General features: G+C 43.9%; 1 protein-coding gene across 10 annotated transcripts in view; it reads right to left on the bottom strand.

Annotated features, from left to right (window-relative positions):
* The window catches only part of TRPM3 (transient receptor potential cation channel subfamily M member 3), an 822,204-nt gene that overhangs the window by 152,435 nt on the left and 646,799 nt on the right, over positions 1–22,970 (bottom strand). For all 10 annotated transcript variants that reach the window (XM_027615317.2, XM_027615327.2, XM_027615328.2 and 7 more), the window contains one exon: positions 15,135–15,258. In XM_027615317.2, the coding sequence (XP_027471118.1) occupies positions 15,135–15,258 (124 nt within the window). The remainder of the gene's footprint in view (positions 1–15,134; positions 15,259–22,970) is intronic.

Genomic DNA, 22,970 nt, shown 5'->3' with positions numbered 1-22,970 from the left:
ATCTTTAATCCTGGTGGTACTTGATATATGAGCACAAGACCATTCCCTCCTCTGTTCCATGTGTTTGTTATTTCTTTACTATCTCTCCTCCACTGGCATGTAGGCTGTTTGAGGATCGATACTGCTGTAACCCCAGCCCCGTGAATACTGCTGGGCACGTGGCAGGCACTTAAGAAACGAATGAAAAACTGCAAACAGAGTTTGTTGAATAGGTAACACATAGACTCGAGCTTGCTCTGGGCGATTTAGGAGGGGACCCTAAATGGAATGTGAATGAATGTTCCCACCTGAAGCCCACCCCATGGACACCATGAGCATTTCCTGAATACATTCTGGACTTCTGTTCCATGCTCATCATTTATTGGCATATGTGATGATTTGGCTTTAAAAAAAAAAAAGATGCATTTCCTGCCTGGATTTTCCCGCAGTGAGCTTTACTGCATGTGCCCATGATGGTTTGTGTACCATGTGTGCTATGCCTGGCATCTGTTCTGCTTCCCGCCCCTTTGTGTGCCCGTGCCCACAGGGCATCTGAGAGTTTGCCGGCATGTTGTAAAGGAGGTTGGAAAATTCTCCTCTCTGAGCTCTCTGGCTTCCCCTACTGGGGCTGAGAAAGCTACCAAGTACTGCTAGGCTGGCAGAGCGACAACATTACCCCACACAAGGAGCTAAAAGAGCTGCAGTGGGGATGGAGAACTTTGGAGGACCAATGAGAGAGGAAGACAGAGATTACGGCTCATGGATGGCAGATGGTGGAGGTCTGGTTAGAAATCAGGTTGTCGAGAAACATTTTGTCTTAGGCAGAGCCGGAACATTGGCATTTAATGCCACGCAAGAGCCAATGACAGGTCCGGACCATCTTGGGCTCTACTGGTGTCAGGATGGGGTCCTCTCCTTCATCGTCCTGCCCCCGTTTTGGTCCATAATGGAACCTGCAAGTTGGCTCTCGTGAGTCCTGAGTTTGGGATGCCAGTGGGTGTGTTATCTGGGCACTGTGTCCTATTCCAGAATATTCTGCCATTGCAGGGGCATCATTCTGTAGGTACAAGGATTGAGGACGTGCACTGAGGCGCTGGAAAGAGAGGTATTAAGAAAGAAGATTTCCAGAGAGCCATGGAAAAGGAACTTGCTGTTCAAAGTGACTTCCTGACTTCACTGTTTCCAGAAAGCGCTCTCTCTGGCAGGAATGACTACTGTGTTTCCTGCCAGGGAACGTGCATGTTTTTGGCAATGTGAAATGGGAGCATGGGTAGAAAGAATGAACACATACAAGGAGAGGAAGAAAGATAAATGAGAAGCATTGTTGTCCAAGTCTTTGGAAAGTTACTCAACCTCCCTGATACTGTCTTCCCCCCCACCCAACAGAGAAAGTGTCATAGAGTGAGAAAAGCAAAAGCTTTGGAATTAGACACATGTGTGCTTGAATCCTGGCTGTTTCAGTTATGATATTGGCTTAGGCAAGAAACCTAATTTCTCAAGCCTTAGTTTCTTAATCTGTGAAATTGGAGAAATAACACCTATCACATAGTGTTATTTTGAGTTTTAAATGAAATATACGTGCAAAGTGCCTAGCATAGGGTCTGGAATAGACTCCTCCCTAAATAGTAGTTGAAAAAAAAAAAGGGCAGGGGGAGAAAATACAGCATCAGATATGGTAGACCTGGGCTTGCTTTATTTATCGATTTATTCAGCAGATATTTAAATCGAGCATCTGCTTTGTATCTAGAGACGTGTGACATGCTGGACAAGAACATGTCTTCCTAGAGGTTAAAAGTGCAGATAGACAAAAACACATGCAAATACGAATAAATGAGAGAAGTGCACTAAGTACCATCACAAAACAAACAGTAGTGTGAATGGGGGAACAGCTTTTTATAGGGTGGTCAGGGAAGGCTTCCTGGAGGAGGGGAGGTTCAAGCTGAGAATGAAAAATAATAAGAGCCAGCCATGTGAAGACTGGAGGGAAAGAGTTTCAGGCAGAAGGAAGGGTACAAGCCAACGTCCGAGACCAAAGAAACCCAAAGTGGCTGAGATGAGAGACCGGGGCCAGAGTAAGGAAAGAGACACACGTGTTAAGTATTGGCAGTCATTCCCAGGGAAAACTTCTCCTGAGGGTCTACTATTTCCCCCTGCCCCCCGCCCCCCCATGCCACTTTTTAATAATGAGATTTCTCCTTTTGGTTATGAGTCTGTCCTCTATGGGTTTGGAAACAAAATGATGCTTCTTTGTTGAAGTCAGGTGGTCTGCCTCTATTCGACCCTTTGGCATTTGATTGTTAGTGTTGTTAGATGACAGAATGGTGTGCTTCTGTGAATGTTCTGTGGTTCTCCATGAGAACCACTGGATCCATGGCACAAGTCCTCTGGCTCTCTCCATGGGCGGAGATGAAAGGACTCACACTCTGGGGCTGGCATTCATGTAGCACCTGCTGGAATCTACTGGAGGAAGTCATGTTTCTCCCCTGCCCCAGGGCCCTGTGGAGGTTAGCATGCTGCCAGGAAAACTCCAACTTTATTTCTTGGGCCCCAAGTCAGCCTGCCTCCACCTGAGGCAGGTGAGCTCCCTCTCCCCTGGGCAGAAACTGCCCATCCTCCCCCCAGAACGAGGTTGGTGGGAAGTAGCAAGGGAACTTTATTTCATTCACACCAGATGTAGGGTGGTTATCTTCATTTTTCTGTGTGTGTTTTTCTGTTTTTCTGTTTATAGGCTTTAATTGACTTTATTTTTCTTGTATAAAGTATGTGGTGGCCACAGCGGGAGCCTGGGTCCTCTGCACGGAGAATCTGGTGTGTGGGTCGTTATAAGATGGTCAGCAAGTCCCTGATAGGGAGACTCGGTGAAAGCAGTCCGTTTCCAGAGTCGGTGTGAGCTAGCTGTAAGTCTTGGGAATGGCGTCAGAAGTGGCAGTGCACTCCCTGGCTGAGAGGGGGCAGTCGTCTCTACCGACCCCCGTCAGTAGCTTCTCGGGCACAGGGGCTGAGGCAAGGCCAGTGCCCCTGGGGTCAGGGGTGAGGCGCCCCAGCACAGAGCCACAGCGGCCGGTCACCTTGCATGGGACAGTGTGGGGCTTGTCGATCTTGTTCCCCAAGCAGCCTCGCCACATTGGCCAATGGAAAGCTTGTCTGGAATCATGGCCCCACGGATGGCAGTGGCGACCTCTTTGGACCACTTAACACCCAGACTGCCGTTTCTATTGTCATCTCTGATGGCAACAAATACCTTGAACCTGATCCACTGGCCAGCACGGGTCTGCTTTTGCACCAGTATAGTCTTCAAAACGTCATCCTTGAGGAATGCCCCCAGGAAAAGTCAATGATCTCAGATTCCTTGATGGGCAGGGACAAGAAACCGATCTCCTCCAGGGACTTGATCTTCATGTCTTTGACCAGGTGGTGCAGCTTGGTGACAGGCATCCATTCCTTGTCTTTGGCCTATAGAGAAGCCACTGTGGTCTCCCATTCCATCACCCCTGGGACTCCCGGGCCCACCCCCCACATTGGTGCCATCTGACACTTGGTGTTTTCTCGAGAAGCAGCAGGGCGGTTGTCTTTGAATGGACAGTGGCAGTGGGCGTGAGGGTAGGAGGCCCGATCACACACCACTTACTGGCTGAGTGATCTCAAGTCAGTAAAAGCAGGGAGGATATTCTCTGTCTCTTAATGTTGTGGGGAAGATAAAACTACAAAGCAACTGGTAAACTAGGGATTAATTTATTCCTCCTCTTCTACTTCCTGCCTTTCCTTCTCTTCTCTCCACGAGTCTGTCACTCCTCTGTTCCCTCCTTTCTGTCCTTGATCATTGACTGTCTCATCACGGGCAAGTGCAGAGCCCTCAGGATGGTAGTGAAGCCCCACAGTTCTTCTGACCACTTGTTAGAAGTCATGGCCAAGTGCGTGGAGAAGAATGTGATCACAGTACAGATGGTTCCCAACTTACGATGGTTCAATTTACAATTTTTCAGCTTGACTCTGGCGTGAAAGTGATTTGCATTCAGTAGAAACCAGGCTTCAAATTTTGAATTTGGATCATTCCAGGCTAGTGATGTGTGTTAGGACACTTTCCCGTGATGCTGGGCAGTGGCAGCTGCAGCTCCTGGCCAACCCCACAGTCATGAGTGTCAACAACCGATACACTGACAACCATTCTGTATCCATACAGACATTCTGTTTTTCACTTTCAGTACGGTATTCCAGAAATTACATGAGACATCCAACACTTTACTATAAAATAGGCTTTGTGTTCGATGACTTTGTCTAACTGTAGGCTACCATGTCCTCAGCACGTGTTATGGTGGGCTCCACTAAGCTATGATGTTCAGGGGGTTAGCTGTATTAAATGCATTTTCGACTTAACAATATTTTCATCTTATGTTGGGTTTATCAGGACATAACCCCGCTGTGAGTTGAGGAAGATCTGAGTTTAAAATCAAGTTGGTTGTGGCCAATTGCACCTAATTATGCTTTTTTCTCTGTTCCAGCCCCCCACCATGCCTGTTCTTAATATATCATGACACTTCATTTGGTAGCATCTTTGGAAAATGAGGAGTTTCATATAAGTGAAACCTTAATTTGTTTTCCAGAAAACTTAAGCCCATCTCCTTGTGACAAATTATACCAGAACTTCTCTAGGCTCAAAGGCACAGAAGGAACTAGGATGTGTAAGTGGTAATGGTGTAGAAGCAAGAATTTCCTTCTATGAGAAAGTCCCACCTGGAGAACTGTCCACATCTTTCACACTCAGGCCACATCCCAGGCCAATGTCATGAGCCTCCAGGGGTGGGATCCAGGTGCCTGTTGTTTTTAAAGCTCCGCAGGCGATTCTAACATGTGGCCCATGTTGAAACCGCTGCTGTGTGGTTTCTTAACACCCCGAACCTCTATGTTCCTGTGGGTTATGTGTCTATGTTTCTATGAATTAAAAAGAGAGAGGAGGGGGCGCCTGCGTGGCTCAGTTGTTAAGCGTCTGCCTTCGGCTCGGGTCATGATCCCAGGGTCCTGGGATGGAGGCCCGCGTCGGGCTCCCTGCTCAGCGGGGAGCCTGCTTCTCCCTCTCCCACTCCCCCTGCTTGTGTTCCCTCTCTTGCTGTGTCTCTCTCTTTAAATAAAAGATTTTTATTTAAAAAATAAAATCTTTTTAAAAGATTAAAAAAAAATAAAATAAAAAGAGGGAGGAGGAGGAGCAGGAGAAGAAGGAGGAAACTGCAATGGTGTGGCCACCAGAGGCCAATGCCATGGTCCACGAGGATGGGGGTAGGGAAGTGTGAGTCACGTCATTATGGAGATGAAGAAGACAGACCAGCTCCAGAGGGAGCCTGAGCTCTGGCCGCAGCTGATCACAAACCGTGGAAGTGGGCAGGAGAATAAAGAAAACGCAAGAGAGAAAAAGGCCAGATGAGAAAGAAAAAAAAAAAAGCAAATCCGATTTAAAAGAAAGGAGGAGATTGGCAGGCAGGGCATTTCAATTCTCTTTGAGGGAGAAAATAACTAAGTAAAGCAGATAAAAATCAAAGACAAACGATAGAGATGATAGTGGCAGTGATCATTTTTATGCAGTGTATGTTTGTCCTTCCCGATTAGGATCATTTTCACTGGTCAAGGTTTGGGTTTGGTGAAGGCAGAAAATAAATTGGGAGAATGGCCTGTTAGATGACACACGATCAGCATCAGGCTAATGGCCCCGGGGCCGAAACCTTGGGATTTGATGAATGTATTCATTTACTGGGCATCACATCTAATAAGAAGCATAAATACTAATATAGATGGAAATGAGGGTGAATGCGTTCAAATGACAGGAGGTACTGTATACACATTGATTAGCATGGAAGAGAGGGCAGAAAGTATCCGGCTCTTGGACACCTGGTTTACAAATAACCTGCGCTCGTCAATGGCCTCTCTAGCTCCTTCCCATTTAATTTCCCCTCGGCCCTCCTGCAAACACCGTGGGTCCAAACCACAACAAAACATACAGGTTTGAGTACATTCTGCGGGACTGAAGCGATGGAAGGAAATACGTTGGGAACCACCGGTGTCCTTTGGAGCTGTAGTTTTCAAACTGTAGTTCTACAGTCTTTGGTCAAATGAAGTGTTACTGGGAAGGGCTAGAGAACTCAGATAAATTGAAAACACAGAAAGGGTAAGCCAGTGTCTGTTACGCTTTTTCTCCTTGCATTTGGCCATGAAGGAGATGCTGGAAGAAGCAGAGTTTGGAAAGGATGTGAATATGAGAGTTGACATGAGATTTCCAAATAAGACTGGACAATCTATGTGATAGCTCAGCCCTTCCAACCCTGCCCCCCTGTATTCCCCCCTTCACTTGTTATACTGCCTTAGAGTCCCCTAATCAATAATTCCTTTGGTTCCGGGGCGCCTGGGTGGCTCAGTTGGTCAGACCTGCCTTCGGCTCAGGTCATGATCCCAGGGTCCTGGGGATTGAGCCCCGTGTTGGGCTCCCCTCTCAGCGGGGAGTCTGCTTCTTCCTCTGCCTCTCCCCCTGCTCTTGCTCTCTCTCACTCTCTCTCTCAAATAAATAAATAAAATCTTAAAAAAAAAAATTCCTTCAGCTCCATACGCATCCTCCGTCAGAAGCTTAAGTCGGTTCCAGAGACCAAAGGGCTCTCAGTCCCACATCCATGAATATGAATTCAATAATACTGGCCTCCAGATTCCCAGGCAAGCTCATCTGCAGTAAGATCATGGCATTGTACCAGATGGGAGATGGGCAATGCTAGAAGAATGAGATAGGGAAATTCTATTCGGGTGTCCAAAGAGGCTTTTTTGGTTCCGGGGGTGGGGGGGGTGGGCTCCGGGAGCAATGTTGCAGAGAAAGAGGGAACAGGTTCTAAAATGTTAATACATTAACAATTTTGTCAAGGGTCAATCCTGTCCCAGAGAAGGGGATGACAATCTTTTTCTTTGCAACTACACTTCTTGGTTTCCTGTTCTCAGTCTCATTATAGCAAACCAGAATTTTGCTGTATTATTTACATGGCTTTAGGAGACAGTGGGTTCTGGGCTGTAAATAGATCATTTACAAGCTGCTGGCTTCCTGAAATGCATGATTGACTGTTTGTCATGGAAGAGATCACATCGACAAAAACCGTTAATGAGAAATATGGAGGTGCACACATTTCAATAGTGCTCAGAGATTAAATGTTCATCCAGACAAGGTATCTCTGAGGAACTAGAAGGAATGTAAGGCAGTGTTTATGGTTCCTGTGATCCAAACTTAGTTGTTGCCATGAAAAGGCATCTACTACAGTGGTTCTTAACTCTTCCGAGTGATTCATCCCGGGGGAATCTGAGAATTGGATGCATTCTTCCCATAATATGCTTATATGTACAAAATTTTGCATATACTTTCAGGGGATTCACAGAACTTAATGAAGACTTATTGCTGTTCTTAGACATGAGGCTAAGAATTCTTACTCTACTGAATTCAGGGAAAACACTGGTCCATGTATTCCTTTTTGTGGATAGTAATATTCCTATTTGAGAATCGGCTGTAGGGTAGGGGTGGAGAATCCATCCCAGTGCTTCTAGAAACTAGTGCATTTAACATTTGAAAAGAAGATTCAAGAGCTTGTACAAAATACAGAAAGATGTATAAACCATGGTGTTTCTCCTCAAGGAAAACTAGATTTGGTTAGACTGGAATATAAAAGTAGCGGTACTAGTAGTTGTGGCCAGAAAGGTAGACCAGATCCAGACCAGAAAGGGCCTTGAGAGCTACATTAAGGAGATGAAACTTAATTCTGAAGGCCAGTATGTTCCAACCTAATAGTCTTTCTTGTACAGTCCTCACTATTTCGCCATTTCTATATACCAACACTACAATCAGATTGTTTTCTTCAAATTGAGTCCCCTTTACAATTTGTGTTTATTTAGACTTACTATTCAAGGTTTTGTTGTCATTATTTGTAATCCATATGCAAATTAATACATGCCTCTTAAAAATATTGATTTGCCTTCCTCCTGAAATAATCTCATATGCAATCAGTATTCCTCGCTTTGGCAAACACTGCTAAGGACAGTAGGGGTTTCTGACTGGGTGGGCGGTTATGTTAGGAAAGTTGCTCTTTAAGACGTGTCATTCCATAGTCAAGTGTCAGCTGGAACGGAGGGGCTGGTGGTGGTGCGGCCAAGCAGAGAGCATTGGTCAAGGCAAACATGGTGAGACCCTGGCCTAGGAGGCAGAGTGGGAATGCATAGTGGAGGCCAGATGTGAAGTCTCTGAAACTCAGTCTAGAAAGGCCATCTTAGAATTGACACTCAAGCCAATTGTTAGGTAAATTCTTTGTAAGTCAGCTCTTAAAGGGAATGCAATAATATGTTTATTTCTTGTATATTTGTATTTACTGTATTGTTTTATTTTTCTCAGGAAAAGAGAGTATTTTCTGTGTTTTTCTATTGCCTCGAATCCACTGATAATGTTTGGTGACTGTGGCTGGGAAAGGTCAGGGGCATTTCTGTGGGTTCTGAGAGAGTCTGAGACCTTGATAGTGAGAATGGAAGTCAAGTGGGCATTTTCTATACACTTCTGTGGACTCTTCCATTTTGTTTCATTTTTCTGGTTAGCTGAAAAATAGATATAATTCTTACCCCATTGTTATACAGTTCAAATGACACAGGGATGCAACCGAACTTTGTCTACTATAAGGTGTTCTTCTACATTATATAAGATGAAAGATGTTAGCATCATTATTAGCTGTCCTGGCAAGGAATTGTGTAAATGACATTTCCTTCAAATTTCTTTTTTATTTCAGCGAATATTTTGCGAGAAGAACATAGAGTGAGTCAGTCTCCAAATGGGGGGCTTCTAGTTAGTCTGATTAAAATACTATTGTGGACAAGAATAATTTCAGTTTGCGCTTGATGCAGAAGTATCAAGTGGCCTGGTCATTGTGCTTACATTTTCCTTGCAGGCATATGATGGTTGCTACATAGGGGGCATAACGGGCATTCCAGAAATAGCAACCAACAGTGTGTTCTTTTTGTTCCAGGAATCTTGAAGTCTAATAAATATTTGTTCAGATTACTCCAGAAATGAGAGAGCAAATGGGTTCCTACTTCAAAGTCATTTTTAACATGGTCATACCTGATATTTAGAATATGGAATCAGTTGACATATGGTGGGAAGTGCTCAGTCCTTGCAGAAAGATGCTCTTGGTTCAGGTTCTAAAGTTGCTACTACTAGCTGCATGACTCTGGGCCTGTCGTATAAGTCCTTGAGTTTTGGTTTCCCTCCATAACGTGGAGATACTAATAGTGACCTTAGCAAGGTTCATTGTAGTATCAAATAAGATGACATGAAGATGATCTTTGTTAAGTATGAAGCACTATATAGACGTCATCACCACTGTTGTCATCATTGTCACAATGAAAGTATCTATTGAGTGTTTATTATGTTATCTGCATCCATTAACTTATTCAATTCTTATAATTAATCTCATAAATGCAATTATTATTATCTGGAGGAAAAAACAAAGGCACCTAGAGATTAAATAGTCTGTGGAATGCCATGCATTAAATAGCAAATCTGGGATTTGAAGCCAAGCAAATGGATTCCAAAACCTGCATCATCCTTATTCCTAGAAAGTGATATTCTAATCATCTAAAAGAGTTTCAGAACCTTCAAAAGTCAACCTGCACCCCACTGTGTGTTGAGAACACAATATGGAGAACATTTTTAAGGGAGCAGTACTTCTTCTGCATCTTTTTCCCATGATCTCAGTTAAAATATTTAGATTTAAATTATATTAAGATGACATTTAGATGAATTTAAAAGGAGTTAGGTACAATTCAGCATCTATCTCAAAGAGCATTTCTATTTCTTCCCAGACATTGTGTTGGAGAGAACTGTTTTTTAAACTTGATACGTGACTCTATGACTTTCAGCCATTTGGCCTAAAAAGCCCCTTCCTTTGCAGCTCGAAGAGTGTTCTTCCCTCATGACCTTAGGAATCTACTGTGCTTGTTTGGGCATCGGTGTTCAACAGGGAAGACATTGGGAGGTTACGTCTGTGTTTCCTCTTGTCTGAACTCTCTGTCCATTAAGATGAGCAAAGAGGGGAGCTGGAATGTAAAGGTGGAATAACAAGTCTCTGAGGTCAAATTGTCCCTCACTGACAATTTTAGCAAGGACTACAAAAACACAAGGGCAAGAGTAGACATCTCTGCTTACACTTGAATTAGTCTCTATAGTTACTCGTAGAATAAATGTAATTACAGTGAGAAGCCATCCAGTGCTTCCTAGAAGCCACACGCTATGCCAACGTTCCTTACCCATGCTAGAATGCTGAATTCTCTCAGTAACTCAGGGCCATAGAGTAACTGGGGTCTTCAAGAACATTTCTTACACGATGCTGAGAACCTAACCTGCCAAGTAACACTCAGCCACCTGCCCATGGTATTAAGAGTCTGACAAGCATCAACTTTTCCAAGCAAGGAACATCTTGGACTTTGTGGTCCTTCCCTGGATATAAGAGGCCTGTTGGCCAAAAGAGAAGAAACCTCTTCATTTAGAAGTCATGTTTGCTTGGTTTTTATGCATCTGTGAAAAGATGGGTAGAAAGTTGCCCCTCAGTTTCCCAAATGTGGCAGAGGTTGTGATGGGATATGAGCATACACGTTAACTATGCCCTCATAAGGAAACACATCTCCCTGCACTGAAGGTGGCAGTCTTGGGCCTCCAGAGTCTCATCGGTAGGGCACGGACAACACTCCTCTGTTGCCCTCCCTAGTATCTCTGCGAGATTCACCAGCTCTGGAGCCTGGGACTGTCAAACAAGAAAAGGAAGCTGTGTGAATGACATCTGGATACTGCTCAGCCTCGTCCTTGGCAGGATATGGATAGAGGGCATGTGAGACCCTCGGTTCAATCTTGATCTTTTGGTCTATTGTGATATTTGTCTCATTGTGTTCCTTTAACATTTTTTAAAAAAAATATATTTTTTTATTTATTTGACAGAGAGAGAAAGCACAAGCATGGGGAACAGGAGAGGGAGAAGCAGGCTTCCTGCTGAGCAGGGAGCCCGATGTGGGGCTTGATCCCAGGACCCTGAGATCATGATCTAAGCTGAAGGCTTTACTGACTAAGCCACCCAGGTGCCCCTCATTGTGTTTCTTAAAAAAAAAAAAAAAAAAAGATCAAAGTATAATCTGTACCAAGAGAAGGAAATATGACCGATCCTAGAACACATGGGTATTATTAGCACTCCCCCTTAAAGCAGATGGTCCTGGGGCTTCATGGAGTTAAGTCACCTGAGTGATGAAGCCAGAACTGGGATCCTGGTTTGTCTGCTTCTAGAGCATGCTCCGCATAACCACCACATGAGCACACCGCCCATAACTGAAGCAGATGGTCCTGAATCAAACTTGAGTCCATAAACCAAATCTATGACTCCCTAAGGAGATGTAACACTGCATTAGTGGAGATTTTAAGGCAATTTAATGGATATTAAATATGTATCTCTCCCCTAATGTATATTCCTCTGAATTCATTCATTCGCTTGTCTATTAAATAAAGATTTATCGAGTGTTTGCTACGTATACGCTGTGCTACTGAGGAATAAGGGATGAGTGAGTGCAGGGAAAACAGAATAATGAGTTAGACACAGATTCCACTCTCAGGAGCTTACATGAGAAGTCAGAGATATATGTAAATGACTTAAGGTATAAATGATGAGCACCACAAGACAGTTGCAGATAAAGGAGTGCAGTGTATTCTAGGGGTGGATGTGGGTGGATGTGGGTGTGTGTGGGTGGGTGTGGGTGTGAACGCGTGCATGCACGCATGTGCATTCGTGGGCACGTACGTGTTTGGCCATTGGTTATGGTGAATGAAAGAGCTCTAGGTTTGAACAAATGCAGGGAAGCTGGCAATAAAAAGATAACTGCAAGAAGACTGGTTTAGTTAGCATGAAAGGTCCATAAAAAAGTGGTGGATTTTAAGACCGGAAATAGAAGCAACACGTTACATCTTCCATGCAGGGGAGTGATGCCATTGGTTCTGTGCTTTGGTAGGAAGTAGCTGGCATTACTGAGCAGCAGGGGCCAGGAAACCACAGCTTGTGGCCACATTTGGCCCATGGCCTGTTTTTCGATGGCTAGTAAGTAGGGAATGGCTTTGAGATTTTGACGCGTTGTTTAAAAACAAAGAAGCACATAAACAAAGAAACTGTGACAGAGACATTCTGCAGCACACAAAACCTGAATGTTTGCCAACCCCTTGGCATATAGAACGGATTGCTGGAGGGTACTGGATTAGGGGAGACCAAGTTACGGGGGGACAGCAATAGTCCAGACAAGGAAGACGAAGAGGGTGTGGGTGAGACGGTGGAGTCTGGAAACGCAGGAGCTGGAGGGAGACAAAGCTGGATATTGGTGTACTTGGGAGTTGTCTCAAAATGAGACCTGAAGTTCGAATAGTGAATGAAAGGGGAAAGAGCCAAGGATCGATCTTTGATAAGTGTCTGTTTATAGAGTGGGGAGGAAGAAGAGGAACGAGCAAGCCCGCTGAGCTAATATCATTGCTTCCATTTGTTCCATTAGCACATGCTCTATGCCCTTGGCCGATCTTTGCCTCAAGGTGCCCTCCCCCAGTGAGAATGTGACGATACCGAGATGCTACCGCTTCGGCTGCTAGGACAGAACAGGGAGCTACCCCTTCAGTTTCGCCTCTCAGACTATGTGTCCATCATCTTCCAAATACAGCTTGATCCCAGGTCCCCTCTAATTCTCCCCAAGCTCTTCTCCGTGTCCCTGCGGCATCTCTGGAAGCTTCTTGACTGATGAGGTTTAAGGACAAATCAGTTTATTCCTCCCCTCCCCCCATACAGCCTGAATTGATGGACCGGATAAGCATCCTTAATAGTCTAGTTGCAAAGTTTGCTTCTACACTTTAGAATCACTACCGCACAGGAGAGCTAGCTGTAGGAAAGGAAGCAGGAAGCTCGTGTGGCTGTACCATAAAGACTGTGACATGTACTGCAAAGGCCCCCGAGAGGCCATCAGGAGACTACCAAGGTTTATAGCAATGGCAGGGAGCAGGAGAGGAGACTGATGTCCCTGGAGGCCTATCTGAGTAAGAGCCAGAAGATTCTACTTTCGGAGGGGTATGGAGAAGCACCAGGCCCACAGGCAGAGGGGTGGGTAAGTGAGAGCACCCAGGCAAGCAAAGAGGGGAAACAGCCTGGACTCTCTGTGAGGCACAGGGCAGAGAAAACTGCAATCAGCTACACTCTGTCTCCATGGAGTTTGGACTCCGAGGAGCGAATTATGGAGAAGCTTGGTGTTCAAATTTGAGATGAATGAAGTGATGGTGGTGAGTGGAGGAGGGAGGGTAGCTGTGTTTGCAGGGACGTGTGTGTGGATTTTAAAGTCTTGGATTTGGGAGCAGTGTATGTTCTGGATGCAGACATGACTCCCAGGTGTGACTGACAGGGGGTGGCAAGGTGGCCCCTGTGGGGGCCTGCAGCTGAGAGAGGACAGCAGATAGGAGGAGATGTCAGTGTGGAAATGGAAGGTGGCAAATGAGTCTCTAGATTTTCTAGGAAACTTACAGGATCACTGAAATGGATAGTTCTGGTAAATTTTCATGGTTGGCATTGGGGAAACTGTTAGCACTCGGTCAGCTGAAAATCTGTCCTACATGCAGCAGGCTCCGGGGTTCATGCACCTCTTTGGGGCTGGAGGAAGTGTTTGAACTGAATCTCCTTGCGGGTACCAGCAGTTGTGGCTGTGAACTCCATCTGTGCCCTGGGTTCTCTATATATACAAGGTGGCCAGACTACCTGGGTCTATGGACACGCGAGGATTAGAGGTGGCAACTTTCACACCAAACCTGGAAGGGGCTGAAGTTTCTCACAGAGGTCATGCAGATGCTTTCCGGACATGTGTCTTGCTTACTTGAATCAAGTCCTGTTTTCCTAAATGTTCGGTTTCTCAAACTCAGAAATTGCCTCCTTCCCCTGCTCCCCTCCCTCCTGGGAGTCTCAGTGAGCCTGCCACAGTCCTGGGCACAGGGACACCATCGTGAGCTCCAGACCACGCCTGGAGGAGCTGAGGGTCTGGTCGGGGAACTTGCTGAGAGTGACTCACGCCAGCCCCTCCCTACCCTAGCTGCCTCCCTGTGGTTGAACCTTTCAGGGTCTGGTCCTGGCATCCCTCTGAAGGAGAAGTGCCACCCCCGCCCCTGCTCCGGAGTCCCCAAAGTTAATCATTCCAGAATGCCCACACAGACTTGAGGTGGTTCAAAGCCTGAGTGAGGCTTCTGCTCAGGTTTAGGCCGCTCTTTTAACTTCCCCTGTCAGCTGGCAGGCTCAAGTGACCTCTGAGGATAGTCTCTGCTTGCTGAGGTGGCCAGGGAATCTGCTCAGAGGGGGTTCAGTGAGACAATATCTGATAAGAGCATTTCCCACAGAGATGAAATACTCCCCTCATCTGTCAGGTGAGGATAATGATCCTACCTCTCTCCTTGGGACAGTTGTAAAGATGGCAGGAGTTAATACATGTAAAGATTTAGCATGCTGCCTGGCACATGGCAAGTACTCGTTAAATGTTAACTCATGTTATTTCTGTTCACTCTAACAGAAGGTCTCTGTGATGATGCCACATTTGTAAGACACTTGCACCAGATGTAAGAAATATTTCAGTAGTTATTGGAGGACACTTCAGAAGCTACAGAAGTTTCCAGCATTCTGCAGGCATGGCCCTCCCTTTTCTACCTGCAGGGATTAGTATGTGAGCATAGCAGTCCTGTGTCACTAAGATATTTGACAATAAGTCCATCAGTGATTCCCTACTCCCAAGCAAAGGGAAGCCCTGAAGGGAAGTATTTTCCAGGAGGAAACCTATTTTCCCTCCTGAACTCATTTGGTGGAGGCAATCGGAAGCATTGGGGTGAGCTTCAAGAGGGTGCTGAGGCCCCGTTGCACACACTTCATTAAATCTGGGCAGAAAAAGTAGTGTCTTAGCTACTGAGGGGAGGAGGCTACAGGAGCCAATGGAAACTGAGGAACGTTGTGAGCTTTGGCTGGAAATAAAGAACAGTTGGTGTGTGATTCAAGAAAATGTTTCGATGGACAAAGGGAATATGGAGGGGACTCTGCCACTCGTGGGAAACACTGTTTACATACCAATTCCTTCTTCTTCATGCACTCCATGAGGATGATGAACAGATGCTGGGCTTGGGTCCGAGTGTATGTGAAAGTCTTCTGGATGGTCACCAGCAGCTGGTCTCTCAGAGATTCATTGATAAGTCTGCAATTAGAAACAATGTCAACCACAGGTCAACCCAGATCCTCTTCAGTACATGTTCCCGAGAAATATTCTAGAACACAGGAAAGCCCTGTGGGGATTGACTTTAGACAGGAGTTATTTCTTCCTGTGTTTTTCTTGCCACAGTTATTTCAACTGTGATAATTAAAAAAAACAAAACAAAACAGTGCACTTAAAAATCAATCCATTTTAATGTCTCAGAACCTAAAAAACTAGTCAGAAGATGAATTTGGTTCTTTTTTTCCTTTGTCTGTCTCTTTTTTTCTTTTATATGGCATGTGTCTAATACCCTGTTCCTCAAGTGCCATTATCAAAGAAAGCCTTACTCATTAGCATCTTGGTAAAAATTTACTGCATTACTTATATGAAGATTTAAATTTCAACTTCATCTCTAATTGTGGGGGAAAAGCTTCCATCTCAGTAATTTGAGCACCAATGAGGAGCAATGGGACTTATGTTTCTTCTAAAACCATTTCCTGTAGGTGGTAACTTATCTGACCTATGATTCAGGTCATCATTTATGTCAAGCATTGGCTGTGTTACAGCCAAAGAGTCTGATCCACAGGAGGTCTAATATGGACTATTTCAGTAAGAGAGAGTTTTTGTGCTATAGAAGAATGAGGGAAAGCAAGGGAGGTACATGATACCCAACCACTGCCCTGTTGCCTCTCGAAGCCGAACCAGCTAACTTTTAACTTCGCCCTCACTAAATGACCTGGTGAAAACTGGGTTATCTTTATTTGCCATCAGGGGATGAAAAATCACTTTACTGTTCATAGATTCTGTCCAAAAGCAGGAAGATGAAACTTCTTTCAAGGACCAGCGACAAAATTATCATACTTTGCCTAGCATTTTATGGTTTTGTCATTTTTTCCCCATAATTGAAGAACCAGAAACTCCTATCTACAACAGTAAAATATAATTATTTCATTTGGTGCTCATGGGAACCCTGTAGGCAAAAGGTCTGTACAATTTAAAAGGGAAGGGTATTTTAGCTGGAAAGAGCCAGATGCTTAAGGTCATCAGCAATTAAGAGGCAGAGCTAAAACCAGAATCTAGGTCTTCTGATTCCTTGTCCTGTACTCTTTCCATTACACTACTGTCTCTCATTACACCAAGTGCACTATACCTTGGCCTCTCTTCCTCACTGCGGCTACTTGAGAAGCAAATTATAACATATGCTTTAATGTGAAAGCAGAACAAGTTTTGTTGCTTCAAAGAAAGCAAGACGGGAGGCTTGAGGATAATCCTTCTGTGCCCCAGGATTGTGTGAAGATCACCTGAACCCACTAGGTTGGACAATATGGGTTCCCTAAGCTTTGAGGAGGGTGCATTCCTCATGACAGGATTATACCAAGGATCCTGGAATGTCATGCAGCTCGATGGAGGATTGGGTTACGCCTTCTGCCCCCCAGGAAGGTTTATATCATGAATAGTTAGAAAAAGAGAATGATCCAGATGAAGTTGAAAAATAATACTAGATCCTCTCAAGATTACTAAATTATTCTGGATGACTCTGTGGCCTTAGGTGTAGACCAATCTGAAACCATTCATTCACTTATTCGTTCATTCAACAATTGCCTAGTGATGTCTATTTCGTGTCAGAGACTGTAGTGCCTGCCAGGGCCACAGGGATAGATGAGAGACACACTCTCCCAGCTTTCAATGAGCTAATACACCGGTGGAGTAGGAAGATGGGACCTAGCAATTTAACTGTGATTGGTAGTGGTAAAGAAGTAGAGAACTTGTGACAGCTGAATATAATCTAATCTAGGTGGTACAGGGAAGACTCCTCTGAGGAAGTGCTGTTTAATTTGAGACTTGAAGAATAAATGAACATTAGCACGTTGGGGGCGGGGGTGCTAAGTAAGAGCATTCTTGGCAGATGAAATAGCGTGAAAAGATGAAAAGCCCAGTTTTGAGAAAATAAGGTCAGTATGGCTAGAATATGGAGAACAAAAGAAAGAGTGGAACAAGACGGTGTTGCAAAAGGAGAGAGTGAGGATAAGATCATGGGGGACTTTTGAGATGGTGTTAGAGACTTTGGATTTCATCCCACAGGTAGTGAGAGGCTGCTGGCGAGTGACATGATCCCATTTGTGTTGCCAAATTTCCTGAAGGGTCAAGATGTGAGCACTCTACTTGACAGGCAACCCATGTGGATGGGTCTAGAGAGTTCTGCAATATTGAGTATACATAGATGTTGTACATGATTAACAACACAAGAAGAGACTCTCCTCATTAGCCACTTGATAGATCCAATCATTCATCTGCAGGTGTTTAATTTTTTTTTAAAGATTTTATTTATTTATTTGAGAGAGAGAGGGAGAGAGAGAGAGAGAGAGAGCACATGAGAGGGGGGAGGGTCAGAGGGAGAAGCAGACTCGCCGCTGAGCAGGGAGCCCGATTTGGGACTCGATCCAGGGACTCCAGGATCATGACCTGAGCCGAAGGCAGTCGCTTAACCAGCTGAGCCACCCAGGCGCCCTGCAGGTGTTTAATTTTGATAACAACTCGAGATTTGTTTTCCATTGCTAACCATCTGTAGTGAAATCCCAGTTCCCTGAGGTCATTAACTGTTTGAGGGATCTGTCTGTTATTTGTATGTAGCCTATGACTTTGTAAAAATTGAGACATCATGTGCAACTTAGTTGATTGTGAGCTTTGTTAGCGAGGAGAGCTGAAAGACACTGAAGACGTCTTTATACTAAAAAGTATAAGATCTTTATTTCGCAACTGAATTAAGTTGTGCCTTTGGTTAAATCATTTAGCAACAAACACCCAGAATTCTACTTCTAGAAGTACAAGGATTCTCTAGATTGGTGTTTTCTAAAGCGTGGGGTGCTAATCACTGATAGAGCAGAGTGGTTTTAGGTGAGACAAAGATGATTTAGTCTTTCCAAAGCCTTAAGTTATACTCATTAAACATTAAGTAACTGTTACTCTGGCTTTAGTTCTTTTACCATCCTGATTGCATCAAGAGGAAAATCACATTTTTGATGTTTCTTTGGTTTTATTAGCTCATGAGCATTTGTAAATCTCCCCCTTTTGGCAAAGAAATAACAGGTATTAGGTCCCATGCTTTTTGCAGAAAGAGTTTAAGAACGTTTAAAAGAAGATCCTGTAAAGCATTTGATGTATTCAGAGCACATCATGGTTTAGGACATACAATGGGATCATATCATTTGATTTTCACATCAATCTGAGAGAGAAGCAGGTATTAATTCCATTTTGCAGAAGAGGAGGCTGTGGCCCAAAGAGACAAAATGATTTGTACAAGACCAAATGAGGTTGATGATCTTGGTGCTTGAGCTGAGTCTGCTGAATTCAGCCTTCCATCGTGGTGCTGCTTTTCCTGTTTGAAACCTCTAAATATGTCTTTTAGTTTCCTAATCATCTGCATTGGAAGTAGAAATTTAAGTATATTAGTTTTAGGGAATTGCTCTTCCTTTTTGTGATAGAACATCTGAAGGAAATCTGAAGATACGGGGAAGAGTGAGGACAATGGCAAAGTGCATTTCGTATGTTGAAGATTCTATGGCTTCTGATTTCCTCACAAGTATTTGCTAAGCTAAATGAGATGTTTTCTATTTGGCAACAAAGACTTCCCCTGTCTTCTCTAAGGACCCTTCCTTACTGTGTGACCATATTTCTGTAGGATATTGGGAAGCCTGCTTTCTTGAAATTATTGCTTTCCTAGCTCTTCCCGTTTTTTTTTTTTTCCTGCCCAACACTGGAAGGATTTAAAAAATCTTGACCGTGATATTTAATCACCAGCAAAAAATAGAAATAAGTCCATTTTAGATTTCTTTTTATGGCACAAGAATAGCGATTGAGAATTGCTTGACATCAAAACACGGTCAGAGTATTATATAAAATTTTCATTTTAGAATTGGGTCTTTGACAAAATGGTGCCTATTTATAGAAACTGTTAATTTGTGGCTCCATATGGACCAATGCTATTTTTGGTATACCTCAAATTAGAATGATTCTTGATTTAGGAAGGGTAGTGAGGAAAATTGAAGTGAGGAAAATCTCCATACTATGGCATTTGTGTTTCCATTTAAATGCTGAACTTGTGATCTGGAGCTTTTTGGATGAGTCACAGAAGTATCTGAAATAGGTCACTGTTCATCCAGGGCTCGGAGTAACCAAAGGAACTTCGCACCCTTGGCTACTCGCAGTCTGTTCAAAGGCTAGCAACACAACCCACGTGTGCACACTTTTCTTGGAATGACTTTAATTACCTGCCATATCAGAGTTTTGTTCCTCGATTTAAAAATTAGAAAATGCATTTAGAATTCAATGGGACGCGAAGAGCTAGACTTAGGTTAATGGCTTTCATCAAGGAGCGAAGCCCTTCTCCTGCCCTCCACACATGCTCTCAGTTCACTTGTTCAGATACAACATGAGAAAATTTTACCTATATAAATAAAGATCATTAATAGTACCGCAATTTGGTACATAAAAGACATCATTTCCCAGAGAATCTCTAATGCTCTAAAGAAAAATGAAATTTTGTCATTTGCTTCATGCCAAAGCAAATTACTACATGTAACCCTAGGAGACAGAAAGGTTACATGTCTTGCCTAAGGGTCACAAAGAATGGCATTTTTCTTTTCTTCTCCTCCACCCATCCCCTTCCTCCTCCATTTCCTCCCTCCCCTCTTCCTCCTCCTCCTTCTTGGTTAGTAAAAGTTACCCCTTCCTCCCAAATGCCATGACTGGGGGGGGTCACAAGTAACAGCATGATTCGTCCCGGAGAGGGAACCCATATTGTGGGTAAAAACCATTGCAGTCACCAGGGTTAGGCTGTCTGGAGCGAAGCTGTCACTTGCCAGCTATATGATCTCGTGCGAGCTGTTTAGTCTTTCCATGTCATGTTTTGCATGTATGTAAAATGAGAATTATAAGAGTGCTTATCTCATAGACTTGTGAATATTTAATGAGTTAATCTTTGTAGAGGGCCTGATGCGTAGCAAGGTCTATGCAAGCATTTGTGTTATTAAAACACAGTCCCACACGGCTCCTGGCTCACTGATATTCCTTCTTGTTCAGTAGCATGGCCAGTGGCTGGGGTCTTTGTGTGCAATACAGAGCTCTCTCCTGGGACCAATGGTGCTCTGCATCCTTGCTCAGCCCAACAGTACAAGGCCACTCCCAATCCAAGCTGGAGAAAGAACTTTCCCATTTCAGAGAGGCCAGAGATCACCAGTTCTTTCTTATGTTTGGGAAAGAGGGATACGTAGCAGGTTTAGGAGGCTTCATCATCTGTGAAACCTTGCAAACACTCCATGCAGTCTTCTGCACATCTATTTATTTATTCATTCAACAAATAATACTGGTGCCTACTATGGGCCAGGCACTCTGCTAGGGGTAAAGAGATGAATAATATTTAGTTCTAGCCTCAAGGAACTCATAGGGCTGTAAGCCATATATTTTGGTAATAATAGGTAACACACCCTCAAACTTAGTGATATAACAGAGCATTTTTTTTTTTAATTGTGTTGATTTTGTAGGTCAGGAATTGAGGCAGAGCACAGTGGGGATGACTCATGGCTGCTCCGTGAGCGCTGGGTCCTCAGCTGGACAGGATGGAATGGCTGGCTGTATGTCTTGGGCTCCATTCTTCTCCATGGGACATCTGTTGGGGATGCAAGGTCCAAGATGACTTCTTTGCTCTGTTGTCTGGTACCCAGCCGGGGATGGCTGAGAGCACTGAGGACTGGCTCATTGTTCTTTCTGGTGGTTGCACAGTGGATGGACTTTGTACACAGCAGCTGGCTTCTCTCAAATGGAGGATTCCGAGAGAGCATTCGAAGAGGCCCAGGCAAAAACTTCAAGACTTCCTCTGATTTAACCTCACAAGTCCCAGAATGTCATTTCCTTACATTCAATTAATCAAGCATGTCTAAGAGTAGCCTGGGTTCGAGAGGAGGGAGGGACTCCATCTCTTGGTGGAAGGAAAGCAGGAATATATAGAGAAGGAATATATTGAAGGTGATCATCTTGGAGACCAGCAAATCCATCAAGGGATTCTGTTCAGATGAGACCTTATAAAGCATCAGTCTTTTCCACAGTTTAATGATAAACAGCCTCAGCTGTCTTACTTTGCATTTTTTCTTTTAATAGCAGATTATGAAAATCACCATTTTCCTTAAAAGTGATAGGCTAACCACTCAGAAGTATTTTCAGAATGTTATTACTGATTTGAAGCATAGAACCTGCAAATATTTTCTTTTGACTCAGTGGCCTATTTACATTTATTTAGCGCGTACTATGTACCAGGTATTTCTTTGAGGCCTTGGGCATCGGCCGGAGCCTTTTTTCCATGGATACCATCATCATACTTTGTCCCTATCAAATGCAGTGTGCAAGGGACATCTTCAGTCAAATGTGTGCATGCTTGGGTCAGCCTTAATGCCCAGCTTAAGTCACCACCAAAAACAGTGGGGTGTCTTCTTGGTGCCATCATTTCGCTTTGAGGTCTGTTTAGAGAAGAAAAGCAACAACAAGCACCTGCCAAAAGCTAGAGAGAAATTTTGACTTACTAATGTATTGTTCCAGTTTATGTTATTCTTTGTTGGCGGGGGGGCGGGGAGTGGCAGAGGGAGAAAGAGAGAGGGAATCTTAAGTAGGCTCCATGCCCAGCACAGGGCCCAATGAGGAGCTCGATCTCATGACCCCAAGATCATGACCTGAGATGAAATCAAGAGTCAGACGCTTAACCGACTAAGCCACAAAAGCACCGCAGTTTACGTTATTCTCGATCTACCTTTGTTTGGGCCCTCGTCAGATCTTACTCAGATGGTACCAACAGACTACGAATTGCTTTCTTTTCTATCCTCCTTTAATCCATTCCACACATTTGATTGAATGTTTGTTCTACAAAGCAAAGATAATTCCATCACATCCTTCTTAAAACCCTGCAGTAGCTTCTCATCACCAGTAAGATAACATTTCAACTTCTGATATTTCTGGAGTTTGTATGTTGCTCATCTGAAAATTCCGCTGAGGGATTTGAACTTTGGAATAAATTAATTGATATAATTTAGGAGCCACCGTTTTGTAGATGGAGAGTCTGGAACCCGCAGTGGGAAATTAACTTGCTAAAGATTATATATCTGAAAGCATCAGAGCCAAACTTAGAGGACAAGAGAGTCAGGAAGGAAGAATCTTTGATAATGAACTACACTAACCTAAATATGTAGGCTCAACTCAGTGTGGTTATGTAAAGTTAGTGATTTGTTGTTTAATGACTAGATGCAAGTGGAGATTGCTTCTGTTTTATCCCTGAGACAGGATGTTCTTTATCTTATGTGTGAGAAGACTGAGACCGAGTAACGTGGTTCCGAAGATCCAGTATTTCCCCAGAATTACTCCCCAGCTTCTCAGATGCCCAAAGTTCCTTTTAATTAATTGAGAGCCAACAAATATTTTGCTCAACAATTGGAATCCCGAAGAGGAACTCTTAGGTTAAGTGATGTGAATGGGACCCAGGGAAGTGACCAATAGGTGGGATGGGATGGGGAGGGACTTACTTTGCCCAGCTTCTTACTGAAGATCAACTCCAGATACAAATGTCTTCTATCAGCTAAGACCTGTGAAAATAGTACCTCTAATCTTGTCTTAATATGTAGCTTAGAAAAGTGGTTCACCTGGGCTTTTCCTGAGGGTTCTATCTAGTAATGCGA

This window comes from Zalophus californianus, chromosome 13 (assembly GCF_009762305.2).
Source record: "Zalophus californianus isolate mZalCal1 chromosome 13, mZalCal1.pri.v2, whole genome shotgun sequence".
Lineage (NCBI taxonomy): Eukaryota > Metazoa > Chordata > Mammalia > Carnivora > Otariidae > Zalophus > Zalophus californianus.
This window is presented reverse-complemented; position numbering and strand designations above follow the sequence as displayed.